Here is a 17,789-nt window from a genome sequence, read left to right as displayed (position 1 = left end):
TTCTGATATGACATATATTACATATATGATATATGTAAATCCAAGACCAAATCTCATAGTAGATGTTGGTTGTCAAAACTTGGGTGAGGTTGTAAGGAATATTGATCCATACCTTTGGAGAATCTTGTACTATTTACTTGAAGATTGTTGGCAATGTTGACTGGAGCATTGACAAACATTATTAAAGAGTAGACTCCAAGACTGGACCTTTTCATATTGCAGTAGAGACTCAAATTTCCAAAACTATCTGATGGAAGATACATCAAATAAACTATAAAGTGCTCTTGGGATCAGAATGATTTCTAGCTTTGTCCCCAAGTTTGGAGGGTAGAAAGAGAGTAAGCAAATTGACTAAGGAGTACCTGTCCAGGAACAAAACTACTGCTCATACATTGATCAGCAGAAAAAAAAAAATAGAATAAGCATTTCAATAGGAGGTATACTTATTAACATGGAGCAATATGGTGAACTGTGCATCCTCAGTTTTGTTTGTTTCTTTGAAAGAGTATGAAAGAACCAGAATATATACATGGCAATTATTACTTTTAATCAACATTCAAAAAAGGTTTTAATAATGTAGCCAAGTGTGCATTTCACCATTGGATTATTGGATAGATAGTATCTTGTTTCAGACATGGATGATTCATAAGCATTGCAAATATTCATTTGATACCAAGTTACTATCTCTTTCAAGCTATAACAAGTGTGCAGCCAAAAGATATTAAGTATATCAACCACCAGAATGGCAGAAATATCTCTATGTCTCTATGATGCCTTTTAAATTATGAAAACTAAATGATAACAATCAGAGCCAGCAGAACCCGGTCACCAACTACCAGCAAACCTACTGCATTAATACATACTCTAAAATAGTGATGTTCACATGAACAAGTCTGCAATAATTGTCCACTTAATATTGACATATGTGAAAGCTTAAAAGTTGTATCTATTTCTATATCAACCAAAAGAGAGAGAAGGAGAAGTTACAACAAAGACTAAAGTCTCCTGATATTTAGTGTCCAAACTAACCACCAAAGTATAAGAACTTTGTTGTAACACCAAAATGTATATATCTACTACTAAATGACCATATGTATTGCACATAGTTATGTAGGCCTAATGATCATAATTTTGAGAATTGCACCAAATTGAATGTTAAGTAAAAGAAAGTAAGGATCAAAAGCTTCAACTTTCTCACCAAGTGTAATTTGTCACCAATTTCTCGAGCTTCCAATCTTCTTCCATCACACAGCTCAAAAACTGAGAGTTCATCAATAATAGCTTCTTGCAAGCTTTAAATCTTCCTTGGATCCACCAGAGAGAAGAAAAAGCAAATGCTAAGCTTTTGATCTTCTGAATTCGAACCAAATCTCATAGTGATTGAACAACAAGCTGTCATGCGTGTGCTTCCCCACATACTCCAAACCCAACTTCGCGAGCCTCATCGTGCATTCCTCCCCACCCAATCTCGAGCAAAATTTGATGTTATGTGACACAAAGATGCGACCTTTCTGCGGCTTTACCCTCTCCGCCAGCCTCTCGAGCCCGACCCAAACAAGCTTGTCAGGTATGTGAAGGAACACAGCACTAGCATAGATAAGATCGTAGGAAATTCCATCTCCAAAGCGGCTGAAATCCATGTCGTCTCCCCTAAAAATGAGAGGTCTCTTGTAAAGGAGACCCTGAGAGGGGAGTTCATAGTGCAGCGCCGCCATGAGAGAGAGCTCGTCGCGCTCAAGGCAATGGAATTGGCCAGGGTTTAGGTATCGGATAAAATGTAGGCCGACGCGAAGGGTGCCACAGCCAATCTCAAGAACACGGTCCTCAGGTACGAGGCCAGCAGCATCGGCAAGAAATTCGAAGACATCGCGGCCGCCGGCCCACGGCTCGCCGTAATTGCTGTGGTGCTCCTCGACGAGGAGCTCGCCTGGGCATGGTAAAGCGGTGTGGTTCTCGGCGGTGGTGCCCTCGTAGTGGGAAATGCCCTTGAATCTGGAGTAGAGAAGTCCCAGAATTGAAATCCTAGAGATGGTCTGGATTCAGATTGGAGAAAGAGAGGATGGATTCGTTACCTTTGGAGGTCTTCGAGCTGTTGTGATCGAGTCCGGGGGTTGATGCCCTTGCGGAGGGAGTGCCACGCGGATGGAGAGGAGGGAGGGTCGTCGAGGGAGTTGAGATGGAGTTGGGATTTGAGCCAGGAGATGTCTTCTTTTGTCGGGGAGATTAGACTGCGGGAAGTGGTGGTTGTCGTTGTGATGGCGGGGCAACGACAGGAAGAGGAGGAGAAGGGGGAGGGAGAACGGACGAGGAGGAAGAGGAAGAGCGCGGCGGCGCAGGAGAGGAGGAGAGGGATGGGGATGGAGGCGAGTTTGGAAGAGAAGGAGGAGAAGAAGGAAGCCATGGGAGGAGAGAGAGAGAGAGAGAGAGAGAGAGACGTAGCATTCAAGCCTACGAGTTAGGATCTTCTCCGGTGCCAAAGGGTTTGTTTGAAAAATATCTATACTATGGGGGGTTATTTGCAAGTAAACTCTAATCTAAAACTTCCCCGGGATATCATAAAACCCTAGCCGCCGGACTCGCTTCATTCTTCCCTTCCAAAGGCGCCTTGGATCAAATCTAATTCGTAATCTTTTCTCTTGTAAATTTAGGTTTTCTTTCTCGTTCTTTTGGTGATGGATTGCCTGTGACGACAAAGAAAGGCATGAGCCCCAGCAACATTTGTGCGCTTCGGGTTCCTTTTGGTTCCCGAGTTGTTGGTGGCAAAGAAGAATGTGCCAAATGCTAATCTGAGGCCTAGTCTTATTCCATCTAGTTTAATTTTTTTGACAGATAAAAGTTTTAGGAGTGCTTCTTGTTGATCACTGCCTCATGTTCTCTTCTTTGGACTAATCGTGCTGTTATACTGAGCTTATACTTCCTATCGATGTTTATCATGCTCTTTTAAGTCTAGTATTTGATCTTCTACTGTATATATGTGGATTACCCGGGTTGATTAAAGCTTTTATTTCTAGTTCTTCTCCTTCTAGTGGAAGTGCCAATAGTGTTTCTCATTGATTTTTCTTTTCTTTGGATAAATGTGTTTTATATAGAACTTGTACAGAATACTTAGTGAGTACATTCTCATTTTCGTATCTTCACTAGCAAATGTCATGATGCACTTCCAGCAAAACTATTAATATGGTAATTTAATACCATGCCTGAAATTTTAGATTTCTAGGATTGGCTCATCTTAAGAAAATTTGAGCTTGACCATGTATGCATGCTGTATTCTTCCAGTATCCATTTTTGATAGTTGACACTATCGTCAGCTGTTATCTTCTGATGGAGGATTTTAGCTCTAGTCATGATTAAGTTTGAGTAATTTGGAAGATATGAGAGGTGACACTTCCTATTGGGATTTCAAGGTCATTTTGGTCGTAAGTTAATTGATATCATCGATATGCTTACTCATCAGAATTTGAATCCTTACATTAATTTTTTTTCCTTGATTAGTCATTTTGCCTAATAGCTGTGAGTCTTCTTCCTGAATATTTTGGTGTCTTCCGAGTATTCTGATGTTTGAATTTCTTCTATACATAGTTACTCATGCATATGTTGATGAACTCTTGCCTTTGATGATGAAGAATGGCATGAGCCTCAACAACAATTGCGCATCAGGTAATAATTGCCTGGTTGTTGTTGGCAAGGATTAATGTGCCAAAATGCTAATCTGAGGCTTAAGTTGTGTGTTTAGTCTTATGTACATTTATATTGAATCATTATTGACCACATACTAGAAAATTGGTGCAAAGAATATTGAAGGAGAATCACTTTGTTGGTGCTGCTCATATAATTGACATGCAAAACAGAAACTCTTTGACTTTGATATATATATATATATGTGAACTGTAGTCGTGTTCTTCATGCTATTGATTTTTCTTTATGTGGAAAATTTTATGTTAGAATATCTAGAGGATCCTTAGTCCAAAAGGATAGTTAATTACTGCTCTTATTTATCATAGATGTTGTACAGTAATACAAGTTGTGCACAATTTTCTTTGAATGATTTTAAAGTGAAATGTTGTGTACTTTTAGTTTGAAAATTGTGGAAATATATAGTCCAATAGTCTATTATGGTTCATGTCTTCATGATTCACTAGGTCTCAGGAAGAGCTTGTATAAGTTGTATGATCATTTGCTTCTTGCTTTAGGTGTAATTATTTTGTTGCTAGCTATTATTGCTTAAACTTGGATTCAGCTTGTTAATGTAGTTCAGACTTCAGAAGTTTATCCGCAAGATACAAACCAAACAGCATGAAGCTGTCTGCAAATTAATTGCAATTCTTTTGTATAACGGGAAAAAAATAGTGTCTCTAAACTTATTTGGTCAACTCTTTTAATATATATGTTTTGTGATAAATTCAATCTTCAGCAACTTACAGAACTTTTCAGATGTTTATGGGCATTTTTGGCTTTCATTTTTTGTCATCTTAATCTGAATTTTGTTTGATGTGTTTAAAAACTGTTTATACAGTGGATTTGAGTAACCAACAGTGTCTTGTGGTACTGGTAACTAGATGTAAACTAACTAGTGCAAATTTAGTGAAGTTGGTAATCAGAAATCCATGAAGAGGGAAGCAAATTGGAGATATTCTTTTATGTTTGACATTATTTGATTGTTGATGTAATCTTATGTTGTCTAGAACTATTATACATAAATAAGGAAACTACAGCAACTCTTTATCTTTAATCATGCTTTTCTTTTCTCTTATGTCAGTTCTCAGTGGTGCAGATATTGTGGACTGGTAGTTGGAGACAAGCAGATATGTTTAGAATGGTAGTCTTATGCATATACCTGTTCGCTTGATGATTAGGTAAGTCCTCTAGGCCTCTTGGCTTTATATATATTCACACCAGCCAAGCAAGAAGCTATATAGTTCTTTATTCTCGTCCATGCCACTCTGATTGCCGCCTTCTTAGTTGCTTTCTCTTAGAAATTAAAATGGAACCACATGGTCCAGGAGGACCTGGACCTGCTGGTCCTGGTCCCGACCCTGGGCCAGGTTGGGCTCCTCTGCCTGGGGGCCCTGGCAGTCCTGGCTCCGGTCCTGGCCCTGCCCCTGGTTGGGCTCTTCCTGGGGGCCCCGGCCCTGCCCCTGGTGGCCCCGACCCTGGTTGGGCTCCTCCCCTTCCTGGAGGTCCTGGCCCTGGCTGGGCTCCTCTTCCCGGAGGTCCTGGCCCTGCCCCCGCCCCTGGCAGCCCCGGCTCTGGTTGGGCTCCTCCTCTTCCTGGTATTCCTGCCCCTGCTCCTGGCAGTCCCGGCCCTGGTTGGGCTCTTCCCGGTGGCCCTAGCCCTGCGCCTGGCAGTCCACCCCCTGGTTGGGCTCCTCATCCTGGTTTTCCATGGCCTCCTGGCCCTGCCCCTGGCAGTCCCGGCCCCAGCCCTGGTTGGGGCCTGCGACCTGGTGGACCCTTGTGGGGACCTGGCTTTGGTGGTTTTATGTCATCATGGTTCGTTAATTGGATATGAGCAGTTAGTTTTATCTTGATCCTGTATGATCTTAAGGATGGCGCCAGAAATCAACTTATAGAACCACGCATTGTATGGCCTTCCTTTTCGAATGTATCGGATGGATAATCAACCTATATTGCTGCTTTATTGAATGCTGTCTTTAATAACTATTGAAACAAATCTTCTTCTCCCTGCAGTCAGAGGATGTGCATCGAAACTAATGAGGTTTTCCATTTCGTGATTGGCAGTTTTTACTACTTGCTGTGCTGCTGGTTGATAGACGACTGCTGTGGCCCCTTTTTTGTCGGACCTCCAGCTCCTGCTCGTCCGCCACCCATTTGACATCTAAGCAGCCCAATCATATCAGAGATTATAGAGGAAATCTACTGAGGAAACAGCTGCAGTACTAATTTGCTGAGTTACTTTTAGGCGCTTCTTCCTACCTATAGTTGTTTGATTAGCTTTCGGTTTCTCTCTTTTTATCTTATCTTTAATCCCTCTTGTTTTGGTGAAGGGATGTGTTTCCTTTCCATATGAACCAATCATCCTCATGGGTGAGAACTCAGAAAGTTTCTATTACTCGGTTATGATTGGACCGTATCAATTTGAGTAAGGGTATATTTGATTGATAAGAAGTAAAGAAAAGAAGATTACTCTTTAAAAGAATATTCACAGGCTTGTTAGTATTCTGGACCAAAATAAAAAAATAGTTCCGTCGCAGGTTTGGCTAAAGAAGAAGGATGGGCTGAATACCAAGCCCTCAGTGTTTGCCTATCTAAAGAAGAAAAGTGGGTAATAAAGATATCTCAATGAGACAAAGTAGTACTTATTGCAACTGATATGCTACAACTTGAGGATTAAAACATTCAGGAACATTCCACTTTCTTGACCATTAGATTGGACTAAAACCTTTCCTCATGTCGAAATCTGCCTCTACTTCCCTTAAGAAAATCCAAACATCTCAAATGACTACCGAACTCTCAGCCCATCACAATTTGCATAAAAGACGAGGATCGAGCATCATAAACAAACTTTATTATCATATACAAACAAACATATATTCTGTTTTATTTTGCAAGTTGTTCTTCCTGTTTATGCTCACTAAACTTTACTTAATATCTTGATTGGTGGCATAGAAAACCACTGATAAACACATCAATGGAATACGGTTTTTGGCTAATTCAATTTAAAATAGCACATTTATATATTAATCAGAAATTTGTTAAGACTGATCATTTGAAATATTAAAAGAAACTAAATACAGATAATTAAACTCCACACTAATATAATTCAATTCATTTTAACATAAAAGTATATTGCAGGCATGGCATAGTTACCTAGTTGCTTGATAGCTCACAAGTAGGGGTTCACAAGTAAAGCAACAATTGCCACGCCCAAGACAAGGATGCTTGGTTTCTCTCGATATATTCTCTCTTCTTAGTCCAAACAGTAACGAAAAACAAATTCCAACCACAAACTCCTTGTCAAACTCAAACAGACTTCTGAATCCAAAAAGTGTTAAGAGGTTCCCCTCCATTCTTTAACCCCGAGGCAAAATCTCACCATACGAAAGCACTACTAAAATTTACCTTGTAGCATACACATCAACGTGGAGCATCTTTAAAAACCGTAAGTAGCTCAAGAACGGGTAACACTGGCACTATGCTGATAAAGAGTCGTATGCCTGGGTTCCTTCCAAGTAAACCTGCTGTATACAAGACCGCACCACCTCCCAGTGAGCGGCTTTTCATAAGTACAAACAACATAAATATTTCATATGCTTCGGGCAATCTTCTCACACAAATCCTGCGGCCAATTCCTGGTCATATTGTTGGCTACAAAGTTCGCAATCTGCCAGTAATGAAAGAATATATATTAGAAGGGGAACAGAAGTACTGAAAGCATATTTATATGTGCTTCTGTTATAGACTAAGCAGAATAAAAGTACATAAGCATATGCATCTATCCAAATAATGAAAAATTCAAATTTGCCTCCTTTACAGTGAAAGAAAAATATTCTGCCATTGGGAGATATAATATTCTCTCAGAAAATACTAGTTCTGCCTTCTGAATAGCACAAGATATGATCGCACTACTCAGCAATTCATCCAGTGACTTTGGAATGATTAACTGATTTGGCAGTACCCCTAATAGAGGTGGAGGGATCAAGAAGATGCAGGGCTGTTCATCTGCTTGGCTAATCAAGCATGCTACTAGTCTCTGTCCAACTACTCTCTAATCAGGAGGGGGATGATAGGTGACAGGCCAATAGGAAGATTGCTATGGTCTAGTCCGGAGACTCCGGACTTTGCTTGAAAGACTATGAAAACAAGAGGTCATCCAAATCCAAGTATGAATGATATAAGCACCGAGCATGCTTAGCTTCTAAGGCCTGAAAGACGGGAATGGGCTTCTCGCATCAATGGGATATGAATTCGAAGGCTGATTCTTGAATGTCCTCAAAAGGTGATCCTATCCAAAAAAATTGTCGACCCACGAATGTAGTTCCAATCCCTCCGGTGATGCCAGAAATTGTGGTTGCACTTATGCTTGCAGCCAGCTTTGAACTTGGTTCTGTGTGTGCATGAAGTGCATATATTTCTTGGGAAAACCTATATAATTACAAACAATAGTCTCCAGTGTTCACTATAATCCACCCACAATAGTTGCAATCAAACATTCAAGAACTTTGAAGAGAGGTTGTGGGTTAGACTTCTGCAATTGATGCAAGCTTGGTTTCTGGATGATCAGATCATGATGATAGACCAGCAATTTAGATGCCAAATCATTTCATTTATGAGCTAGCAACAACTAAATTCTTATTGGGAAATTCTTGCCTCGCAGAACTTTGATATGCTCTAGAAACTAGCTTTCTTTAGCAATCAATTTGCATCAGCTCATTGAAAAGATAAAAGTAATAATAATGTTCTCGTGTTGAATTCAGACTAATAACGACTTTCAGTTCTCTCAAAAGGATAATTTGATGTGCACACTTAAACATGAACAAATAGATACTGGACATAATTAATTCACTTAAAATTTGACCAAAAAATTATGATTTAATATATGCCATCACTATATAGAATGGAAAATAAAGACGGCATACCTTGGACTTCAAAGCGCGGAGCGTTCCATCAGTATCAGTGACATTGTCCATGCAACTAAGAGCAACCTTGAGGAGTTCAGGCACACATGCTTGAACATGGGGGGATAAATTCCGGAATACATCAATGGTAACATCTGGTCCTCGAGGATTCAATGGAAGGAATGAAAGTTTCGTGATCTCCCTCAAAGCATCCACATGCTGCCCTGCTCTGGTGAGCTTATGGACAAATAAGATAGCTTCAAGCTGCCTTAGTACTGTTTGCTTCTCAGAAACGAGATCCTTGTCTTGAAGGCTGCAAGAGAAATTTAAACATCTCAAGGCTAAACTGATTCTAATCTACCTAAAAGTTGGTGATCCTTTTAGAGATGATTAGATATACAATAGATCATCCTTGCAGTACTGCACAGATATCATGGTTATTATAGAAAGAAATAACTTGACTATTGTGCTAGTCTAATGCCTAGCTCTTGATGATCCAATCTAAACCTTTACTGCTCACCAGGGTATTCATGAAGCAGTAATGATACAATATCTCCATGGTCCCCTGACCCAAAGCAACAACAACAGAACACTCACAACTCACAAGTCCTAGGTATGAAATTGTAAGAGACTTATCACCATGGCCCTCCACCCACAATCTACTAGAACATCAAATCATGAGCACTTAACACTTCATGGTTTGCCTTGATAATCTGAGAGCCAAAATTGAAATAAATGGCATTCCGAGTGATTGTAACAATGGAGTTGTTTTCTAGTACTTGTCTATTCCATCGAGACGAACCTTCCTCTTTGAGATTATGGACTTTATTTTGAGATTTTGACTGAAGCACTATCACAACTAGGTACGTGGATGCTATAGAAATCTACAATATCTATCTAAAAGGTTAAGGTTTCACTAGACACACATTACTGTCTTGTCTACTTGATCAAGCGTAACACCAAGATCCTGAACAAGATGCCTTATAAAGCAAGGGAGTAAGAATTCATTGTTTCACATAAATGGCCAGCAAAATACACCCTTTGTGATTGTACCTGCTGGGAAAAAAGAAATCAGAAATAGATGATGTGGGGACGGAGGGTTGTTGTAGAGGAGAGAGGAAAATGTAAGGTTGAAAATGCAAGTTATTAGTTTTTTTTTTATTAGACTAGGCACAAACTTGCTGACAAGCTCTCCGTTGACCTGGCAATGCTTCTACCTACAAGCAGTTGAGCAAACTCTAGACCCATAGGCAGAAACCAACCATAAAACTATTAGATTGACTACTTAGAAAAGGCAATATCACTAGTAAACTGATAAAAGTAGTTATATATGCAATATGAGATAAATGATTAGAAACTAAAACTATCTACAAAGGGATCATCAAAGGAGCTTCAAGCCGTACATGAGAATAAAGATTTTTTTTGCCAATCCATGTTTTATTGCAGTATGTTACATACAGTGCCAATTAAACCAGATATGATGAAACCAATATGCATAATTTTGAGGTGAAATATAGTAAAGCTTATCTGCATGACAAGAATAAGTACCACAAGATTAGACCACCAAATAGGTGAACCAAAGATAATCAAGCATGTAATAGATAACTATCAAGAATCCCACATGTTCATGCTGAAGCTATGAAAGATATATAAGGAAAGATAGTCTAGCACAGTAGCTCAAGTGCAAGTCTAACCTGGAATCAGAAGAATACTTGAATGTCTCCAGAATATCATTGCCAGAATTTATTAGACTAGCAGCACGGCTCTCACTATCTGACCTGCCCCGCGACATGGAACAGATTGCATCTGAGAGACATTTGTTTATCGTCTCTAATGCCATAGCAAAAGCTCCAACTCTTTTATGAATTTCTATGGACTAAGAAGTTCCATGTGAAGCAGCAGATACATGTCAACAAGGAATAAGAAACAGAATTTTAATGTATAGAACAGAAACAGTCACATAAAGAAGTCAAAACAAGAAGAGAATTACTAGAGTGAAAAACCACTAGAAAGTCAAGTAGGAAGAATAAGTAACCAAACTAATGATTCGTAAACTCAAATATGTCGCAGCAACCAGAAACATTCTATACTGAAGCTGATTGAATGTTGTGTAAACAGACTTATCCATGAAAACCAAACTGATATAAATTTATTTCCAGTACATTACTCAGGCATACAAGCTGCAGCCTTTACTCTAGCGACACACTCCAATTGCTAATCATATTGAGTAGTGTAGGTTATTTTCAATAAACAAAATAAAAGCAATATCATGGGCATCTCAATTGTCAACACAACCACAGTGGCATTCAATAATGTTGATTTAACTTAGGTTGAAGGCAGTGGCATCTAGCAATGCAGTAGCAACTAGACAACAAATAGAAACTGCTCATTCACAGAGACAAATGTGCATTGCATGAAGATCTATTGCATACTGATCATGATAAAATGACATGCTTGGATATCCTTTTTAATATAAAAAGATGTGGAGAAAAGAAATTCAATTATTTAACAGTTTAACTGTTCATTAAGCTGGCTTTCCTATAAAGAAGTGTTAGATTCAACATAAGGGAACTCTTGGACAGTATTCTAAAAAGGGTGCATGCACCCTCATATGCAGATGTTGTACTTGATAGCCTGCATAGACAAACCTAGACATAGTCAGGCTGAATAACGATACACACAATCTGTTGCCGCACATTACAAATTTACATCTAATTATGACTAGTTACTTAGATATTGAATTATATATCTAGAATCTAGATACTTATATTTGTAATTGTGAATATTCATTATTATGGCAGAGTATTTGATCTTTCCTTTAGGTTTGGCATGATCTTCTCGTATGTCACTGCAGTTAATCAGGTCCCAATGTCAAGAGAAATAAATAGTTTTTGTCCCACCTAAATTAGTTTATCATACAAAAAGGAAGGTCCATGAAAAAAGAAAACTAAATGTAAAGAAGAAAATATATCCTTAATAAAGCAATCAATGTGACATGAACTCTGACACTAAGGTCAAACAGTATCTGTCAATTTACTTGTCTGACATAACATAGCATGAACTAAAATTGTCCAACTCTCAAAAATGCAACTCTAGGTCAGAACTGAACTTGAGTCATAGGGGCTTACTTTTTCATATAGCCCAGCTTCTTGACATTGATGAGCAACTTCAAGTAAGAACTGCTGTCGACTTCTCCAATCCATCATATATTTTCTAAGTTCCCCTTCTTCTCCCACGCCCCTTGGACCAAGTAGAAGAGCGATACCACCGTCTCTTAATAATATCTCTGTCATAAGTTGTTTCAACATCAAACTTCGCTGTCTTTGCTGATCCGTGTTGCCTCGCCCAATCCATGACATCTCTCCTCCACCCATTGCAGCAGCAGCTTGTGCGTAATACTCCAATGCTAGTTCAAGATTATTATGACGTAAGTAGATGGAACCATACTGCTGAATTATGCTGGCTGCTTCTGCACACGCATCCATGACCCCCATCTTGTGCCCAGTTCCAGCACCTTCAGTAAGAACGCCGTGATCAGCTAGAGCAATAGAGATATGTACAGCATCAATATTATATCCTTCCTCTCCAACTTCCTTGGACAAGTACAGGACTGCTGGAAGTAGCTGAATGCTCAAAAGTAACACGTAAGGATAAACTAAAGGATCCTTCCCATTTTTTGTATAGTAAGATGGTTCGAATTTATTTAAGTAGCCTTGGAGATCGTCTAGACTGTATGGAACAAACCCTTCACTTAGAACAACAGAAGAAGATGCACTTGGCAAGTCCCTCACCACTGACAATTTGAACCACAAGAAATCCTCTATAGTATTAAAAAGGGTTGGAAGGTCCCTTAGCAATCGATCAATCTGACGGCGACAACCAGAAATGATAGCATAGAGTAGCAATTTCTTCCTGTCATAACTAGGCCGACCAGCACGATCACCCATTCTCAACATTTTCTCACATTCTTCAGAAGCGGCAAGAGCAGTCTCTGGTGAAACAGCACCCCCAGTCGAAATCCACTCTACAAGCTGCCAAAAGAGTCTTAGGTAATCATATTAAGACACTCAGGAACCTATACAAAACAATCAAGTACCTGAGGGGCAAAGTTGTGTGCAACACGAGATGATTGAGCAACATTTCTGGCTTCATCATAATATCCCGTTCTTAAGCAGAAGTAAATCTACAGAAAGAACAATAACAATGAATATTTATGTACCATGGATATATATGACAAAAAAAGGTCGCAGAATGAAAGACCTATGAGAAAAAGAGTTCAGAAAGATGTGCCCATAAATTTAAGTGTAGACAAAAGTACTATAAAGAAATACTCAAAAATGCTGAAGCAACGCACCTACAGAAAGGCACCAATAAGCTTCAAGGAATAAGGCATGAGCCTCATGGATTTCTTCATATATTTAGACATCCACTGCCACTTTGAACTTGTCCAAGTATTTCCTAACAATATCCATCTATGTGACTAGATCTTACTCCACATTATTGAATCTTAGCCATGAAAACCCTTCTACAAAGGAAGCCCTTTACATCTTTACATCTTTGTTGCACAACTTATCTCATTAAAAATTTCCCTACGCTTCGGCTTCATAATGTGGATACCTCTTGCACAAGTTGTGTTTCATTAATTTGAGAGTTTCTGAATGTTGAAACCATATTATCAGAAATCAATTATGACATAATGATGTTATGTTCCTCTCATTTCTCCCAGCGATGTTATAAGGGTATTATTTTTCCTCAGTAATTTCAATTTGAAGTATGAATTCTTGTTGCTTAGCAGATAAGTAGGGAATACATGCATTGAAATTTCACTGTAAGGTACAACTGCTGAATCTTTTTGATGTCCCAATAATTGTAGGCCTTGTGTTCCAGGATATGAGAAGATTGTACTTTTAAATTTATATACAAAACCAGAAAAATAAAAAATAAAGGAAACTGCAGGTGACAGGTTGTTGCAATCTAGCAACAATGGGCAAAATAGTAAAATAATTGGTCCAAACCTGTTGCCATGTTGTGTCAACTGGAGGCTGCCTACGCATATCAGTTGCATCAAAGTCTAGTACGCCATGATCACGTAAACGGACCTATTGAATCACAATATCAGTGAAGCACACAACAAGCAGAGGTGAAAATTAAGTCACCGATCATATAGAGCAAAGGAAAACCATAAACATGATACCCTACAGACCCGAAGAAAAGCCCGAATTTTCTGCAGATTGCCAACAGCCCCACCAAGAGCAGCCTACAAGCACAAATAATTATCCAACAGGTGTTGAGCAGTAGGGAAGGTTATATTTAGAATCTCCAAGAAAAATTAAAAAGAAAGAAGGTGAGGTCTAGAGTATAAAAATGTATAAAATGGGAAATGTATTGGTAAGAATAACAAAACCAATGAGAATTGTATAAATAATGTGCCGGTCAAAAAAGATATTAAACCTACGAATTTGTTTCATGGCTATAAAATTCATCAAAAGATCACATTTTGACAAATGCCGCTGGAGAATGCCCTAAGATGAATCCAATCACCAGATAAAAGACAGAAGATAAACTGCATAAATATTTTAAAGAAATTTAAGCAGCACAACAAATAAAATGCTCCTCCTTAATGAATTGAATAATTTGAGGACTCATGCAACTGAAGCGCTGAAAACATGCAGCCATGCCTACAATTTACAGCATGGATTGTCATTGTAAAATGTGGATAAGATAAGAGTTGATCATTTGTCAATCAACATGGAAATTCTGTACTAAGTTTCAAGCCCTTCAAAATACGAAAAACAGAGTTGATCATGCACACAGGACGAAGAGAATAAACATAAGTTAGAACAGAAATGATATTCTCTTCAATAGGAGTTAATGAAAAAGTGCAGCTCACACTTTTCTGGAGATGCAGATATTTCTCATGAAAATGATCGAGTAAAAGAAACATTCACCTGCGCTGGATGACTCTGGATGGCATCGATGATGTACTTCTCATGGCCCCATTCAAGGTGGCGTCTAGCCCCTATCACCAGTGACATTTTCCTCGAAACATTTTGCTGACTAGAATCCTCACCAACCAATGCCTGACAAAATAATGAAATCAAGAAATTACTGAAACTTATCAAAGAGATTAACACGAAATAGGAAGGACCAAATAATAAACATGCTTTCATCTGCTTGAGGTTGCAATAAGAGTTGCATATAGGAAAAACATTTTCAGACCAAGCAGATGATAGATGGATTTCAGACTACAAAGAAATATGATTACCTGAATCAAATGCCAGATTTTCTGCATAGTAACTGACTTCACACCAGAAACATCAATTCCCAAGCCTTCGTAAGCAGACCGGAAAGTTGTGGCAGGCTAACCACAAAACAAAGTATCAGTAAAATGATACCAGAATACAAATTATGTAACAAGAGATTAGTCATATTCCTACTGCTAACAGGATGCGTAACACAAGTTAAAATGACCTATCAAACAGGCAATTTGGCTGATAAAGTTTTAACAGGAGCACCTAGCTGTTACTCTTGTATCCATCTTTTACCAGTGACACATAATAAAGTTACTATTTCACAACTAAAAGACACTTACTTTGAAAGGCAGCCCACGCCCTCTAGCACCATTCAGATTCCTGACAATCTCGGCATACACTGAAGTCTTCTTTTCAATTATTGACTTGTTAGCTATTGGTAATACCCCTACGGCTGATGGGCCAGCAGATATTTGAGGACTGGAAATTGGGGATGACACCTGACCAAGCCGAGAAAGCCCACTTGTTGCAAGACTACTATTTGTCCTGGGTAACGTCGATAGCCGGCTTAAACTCTGCAAGAAGTCTCTCTTCTCCTTCTGCCAGTCATCCTGTAACAAGAAATAGCAACATAGAAGATAATAGTTTCTTACACCACTAACCTCATCAATAAATTAAACCAATCTGTGCAAGTAGATTGCAAGTACTAATAGAACAGCTGTGGATTAAAATGAGTACATATAACAGAATGCAGCAGAAGACTCATCCGGAATAGACTAAGCTACCTAACAAAATCATTACAGCAACAGGATAAACCTCTTGCTGGTTATCATGAACATCGGATCATATCTGAATTTATAGATCAAATAGATCCCACAATGAACATGAAGGACCAGAGTTCCAAAGAAAGAAGAAAATCTTAGAAGAATATTAGCAAGTAAATGGCTGGTCTATGATTTTCACCCATATGTACATCACAGCATTTCATTTTTATGCAAAGCATAGAAGATGATCATTCACATAGATACCATTCATTTTTAGAAATTATTATAGCACCTATTGATAAAATGATTTCAAATGAAAAGGTGAATAAAATGTGAAAAAGCAAGAAATGCATGCTGACCTCCAAGACTTTCATCATATAATCACTAAAGCTTCGGAGATTGTCCTTTTGAGCTTCCTGGATGGATGAGACCATAGCCATCTCATGAACCTGAAATAAGACATTCCAGAAGAGCTACAGAAGTCAACAAAAGCAAGTGACCCTCATATGCTGGCTAACAATAAGGATTTGTATGGCCCAACTCAAAGCTCTTATCCAGGTAAGCTAGCTGATGGATTCAAGTTGACCAAAGTAAGAGAAAAACATGAAAATGATAAGCAACAATCAAGCATTAATGGGGCAACAACCACTTGTAACTTGATAAACACGTGCAGTTTATACTACATGTGTTTTTTTTTCTTAATCTCGATAAAACATAGATAATATCAAGACAAAGATTACCAACTTGTATGAATGACAAGAATTTAATCTATGTCTAACAATTACTGCTTAACACTGTAGAATGCTACTGATAATCTAGTGTTTACCAACAAAATGAATAAAAGATTTATTATTTATATCTTAATATGACAAAGACTACAAGTACATAAACACTTCAATATTTAAAAAAAAATACAACTTATTATGTACTTAGATGTAATATCTGAACAGCAATGGATGGATGGAAAAGATGTAACTATGTGCTGATCATAGTCAGTCACCAATAGAATATCCATGTAATTTACCAGCATTAATAAAATAAAGGGATTTGGGATGATGATAATATAAGAATTATACTGAATAAAATTCTCAAGTGGAATACTATTTTATCACACTTTAGTTATGCTTCTCTGAGTGAGTGAACAATCAATAATCATCCTCTATAGGTTACAACTTCAAGATTACCTGTTGCAGGTACTCCTCAACAGTTGTTGCCTCCGAAGGGAAAACATCCTCCAAAGTTGTCTACAGAAACAAAGAGAAAGACGTGTAAAACAAGAAATTTCTGTAGCATATAGAAGCTAGCCAATCTTCCATTAACCAGAACAAGTGGTCCATTGTACTGAAATACTATTTATCAGACAAAAGGAAATGACATGCCAATTTGATTTCGATTCCTAGCTCATTAAAACTTCAGTAAGATAAACGAAAATCCTCTCATTTCTTATGCCTAAAAATCATACAAGACTGCCAGCTTCAACAAATCCAAACCCATCAAAGGAATTCCTTCCCAAAAAAATCAAGTGCGACTTCTATACACACTTCAAATCTAAATGCACTTAACTATTTTTGCCTCTGATAGTCCCCTTGTATCATACATTCATACAACAATCACGAGCAGCAAAACCCTATAAAATAGATTTTACCTTCAGTTCGAAAGACTTGAGATCCCTCGCAAGTTGCTCCGCATTTATGCCTTCCCGTGCAAGAAGCCTGCATTCAAAAAGTTCTTGAAACTAAAAGCAATAAATAGTGTTCGATAACAAAAGGACCAACTTAATCAAAAGAAACACCCTACTACGACCAAAGCAGAGGTCCAGAGCCAGAGAGAGAGGGAGAGCTACCTCGTAGCGGAGATGGACTGCGAGGGGGTTTCGGCACGTAGGGTTCTGGTCTTAAGCTTAGTGGAAAGCGCCTCCAATTGGTCCAGACTCCTCTGCAAACCCCAAAGAAAGAAATCAATCAAGACACCGACCCATGGGTAGAATCAAGAAAACGGAGAGCGAAATCGAGATCGACGTCAAGAAACAGATAAAAAGCGAGAGCAGAAACCTGGAGAGGAGGGAACTGAGCGGATGGGGCCGCTTGCTCGAGGAGCTTGGTGGAGGACTGGAGCAGATCCGACCACCCGCTCATCTCCGCGTCGCTCGCCATTACTCTAACTTCCCCCTCCGCCTTCTCGGTTTCGGCTTGGCCCAG

General features: G+C 38.8%; 3 protein-coding genes across 13 annotated transcripts; 1 reads left to right on the top strand and 2 right to left on the bottom strand.

Annotated features, from left to right (window-relative positions):
• Positions 1-221: 221 nt before the first annotated feature.
• Positions 222-2,413, bottom strand: LOC140765180 (uncharacterized). Of its 2 annotated transcripts, XR_012105149.1 has the most exons (3): positions 2,073-2,413; positions 1,199-1,992; positions 222-362 (listed from the first exon to the last, which is right to left on the bottom strand). XR_012105149.1 is itself a non-coding variant. In XM_073104127.1 (2 exons), exons 1-2 carry the CDS (start codon positions 2,399-2,401, stop codon positions 1,338-1,340), a joined length of 984 nt encoding a protein of 327 aa, XP_072960228.1. In that variant the 5' UTR covers positions 2,402-2,413; the 3' UTR covers positions 391-1,337. The 2 variants fall into 2 exon arrangements, 1 of the variants encoding a protein (XP_072960228.1); XM_073104127.1 differs by lacking the exon at positions 222-362 and having other exon boundaries at positions 391-1,992.
• A 132-nt stretch (positions 2,414-2,545) lies between these two features.
• Positions 2,546-6,157, top strand: LOC140765181 (uncharacterized). Of its 10 annotated transcripts, none has more exons than XR_012105157.1 (4): positions 2,546-2,623; positions 3,580-3,657; positions 4,772-4,853; positions 5,740-6,157. XR_012105157.1 is itself a non-coding variant. In XM_073104129.1 (2 exons), the coding sequence occupies exons 1-2, from the start codon at positions 4,982-4,984 to the stop codon at positions 5,831-5,833; spliced, it is 603 nt and encodes a 200-aa protein (XP_072960230.1). In that variant the 5' UTR covers positions 4,888-4,981; the 3' UTR covers positions 5,834-6,157. The 10 variants fall into 10 exon arrangements, 1 of the variants encoding a protein (XP_072960230.1); XR_012105154.1 differs by having other exon boundaries at positions 2,554-2,623; positions 4,757-4,853; XR_012105155.1 differs by lacking the exon at positions 3,580-3,657 and having other exon boundaries at positions 2,548-2,623; positions 4,757-4,853.
• Positions 6,158-6,671: 514 nt separating this feature from the next.
• On the bottom strand, positions 6,672-17,778 carry LOC140764320 (nuclear pore complex protein NUP93A-like). Its single transcript, XM_073102834.1, has 15 exons — positions 17,643-17,778; positions 17,435-17,526; positions 17,237-17,303; positions 16,776-16,835; positions 15,951-16,040; positions 15,169-15,438; positions 14,842-14,937; positions 14,525-14,656; positions 13,780-13,833; positions 13,592-13,675; positions 12,673-12,759; positions 11,705-12,607; positions 10,271-10,452; positions 8,598-8,889; positions 6,672-7,342 (listed from the first exon to the last, which is right to left on the bottom strand). The coding sequence occupies exons 1-15, from the start codon at positions 17,742-17,744 to the stop codon at positions 7,265-7,267; spliced, it is 2,589 nt and encodes an 862-aa protein (XP_072958935.1). The 5' UTR covers positions 17,745-17,778; the 3' UTR covers positions 6,672-7,264.
• Positions 17,779-17,789: the final 11 nt, after the last annotated feature.

Source organism: Typha angustifolia, chromosome 8 (assembly GCF_048772165.1).
Source record: "Typha angustifolia cultivar Huaian chromosome 8, ASM4877216v1, whole genome shotgun sequence".
Taxonomy (NCBI): domain Eukaryota; kingdom Viridiplantae; phylum Streptophyta; class Magnoliopsida; order Poales; family Typhaceae; genus Typha; species Typha angustifolia.
Note: the sequence above shows the minus strand (reverse complement) of the source record. Positions and strands in the feature narration are given on the sequence as shown.

Excerpts from the sequence above, each read along its gene's own strand:
- LOC140765180 (XM_073104127.1), bottom strand. The coding sequence starts at position 2,401 with ATGGCTTCCTTCTTCTCCTCCTTCTCTTCCAAACTCGCCTCCATCCCC. Across the intron at positions 1,993-2,072 it reads CAGCTCGAAGACCTCCAAAG|ATTCAAGGGCATTTCCCACT; the intron begins GTAACGAATCCA and ends TCTCTACTCCAG.
- LOC140765181 (XM_073104129.1), top strand. The coding sequence starts at position 4,982 with ATGGAACCACATGGTCCAGGAGGACCTGGACCTGCTGGTCCTGGTCCC. Across the intron at positions 5,491-5,739 it reads GGTGGTTTTATGTCATCATG|TTTTTACTACTTGCTGTGCT; the intron begins GTTCGTTAATTG and ends CGTGATTGGCAG.
- LOC140764320 (XM_073102834.1), bottom strand. The coding sequence starts at position 17,744 with ATGGCGAGCGACGCGGAGATGAGCGGGTGGTCGGATCTGCTCCAGTCC. Across the intron at positions 16,836-17,236 it reads TCAAGTCTTTCGAACTGAAG|ACAACTTTGGAGGATGTTTT; the intron begins GTAAAATCTATT and ends TTGTTTCTGTAG. Across the intron at positions 13,676-13,779 it reads AAATTCGGGCTTTTCTTCGG|GTCCGTTTACGTGATCATGG; the intron begins GTCTGTAGGGTA and ends GTGATTCAATAG.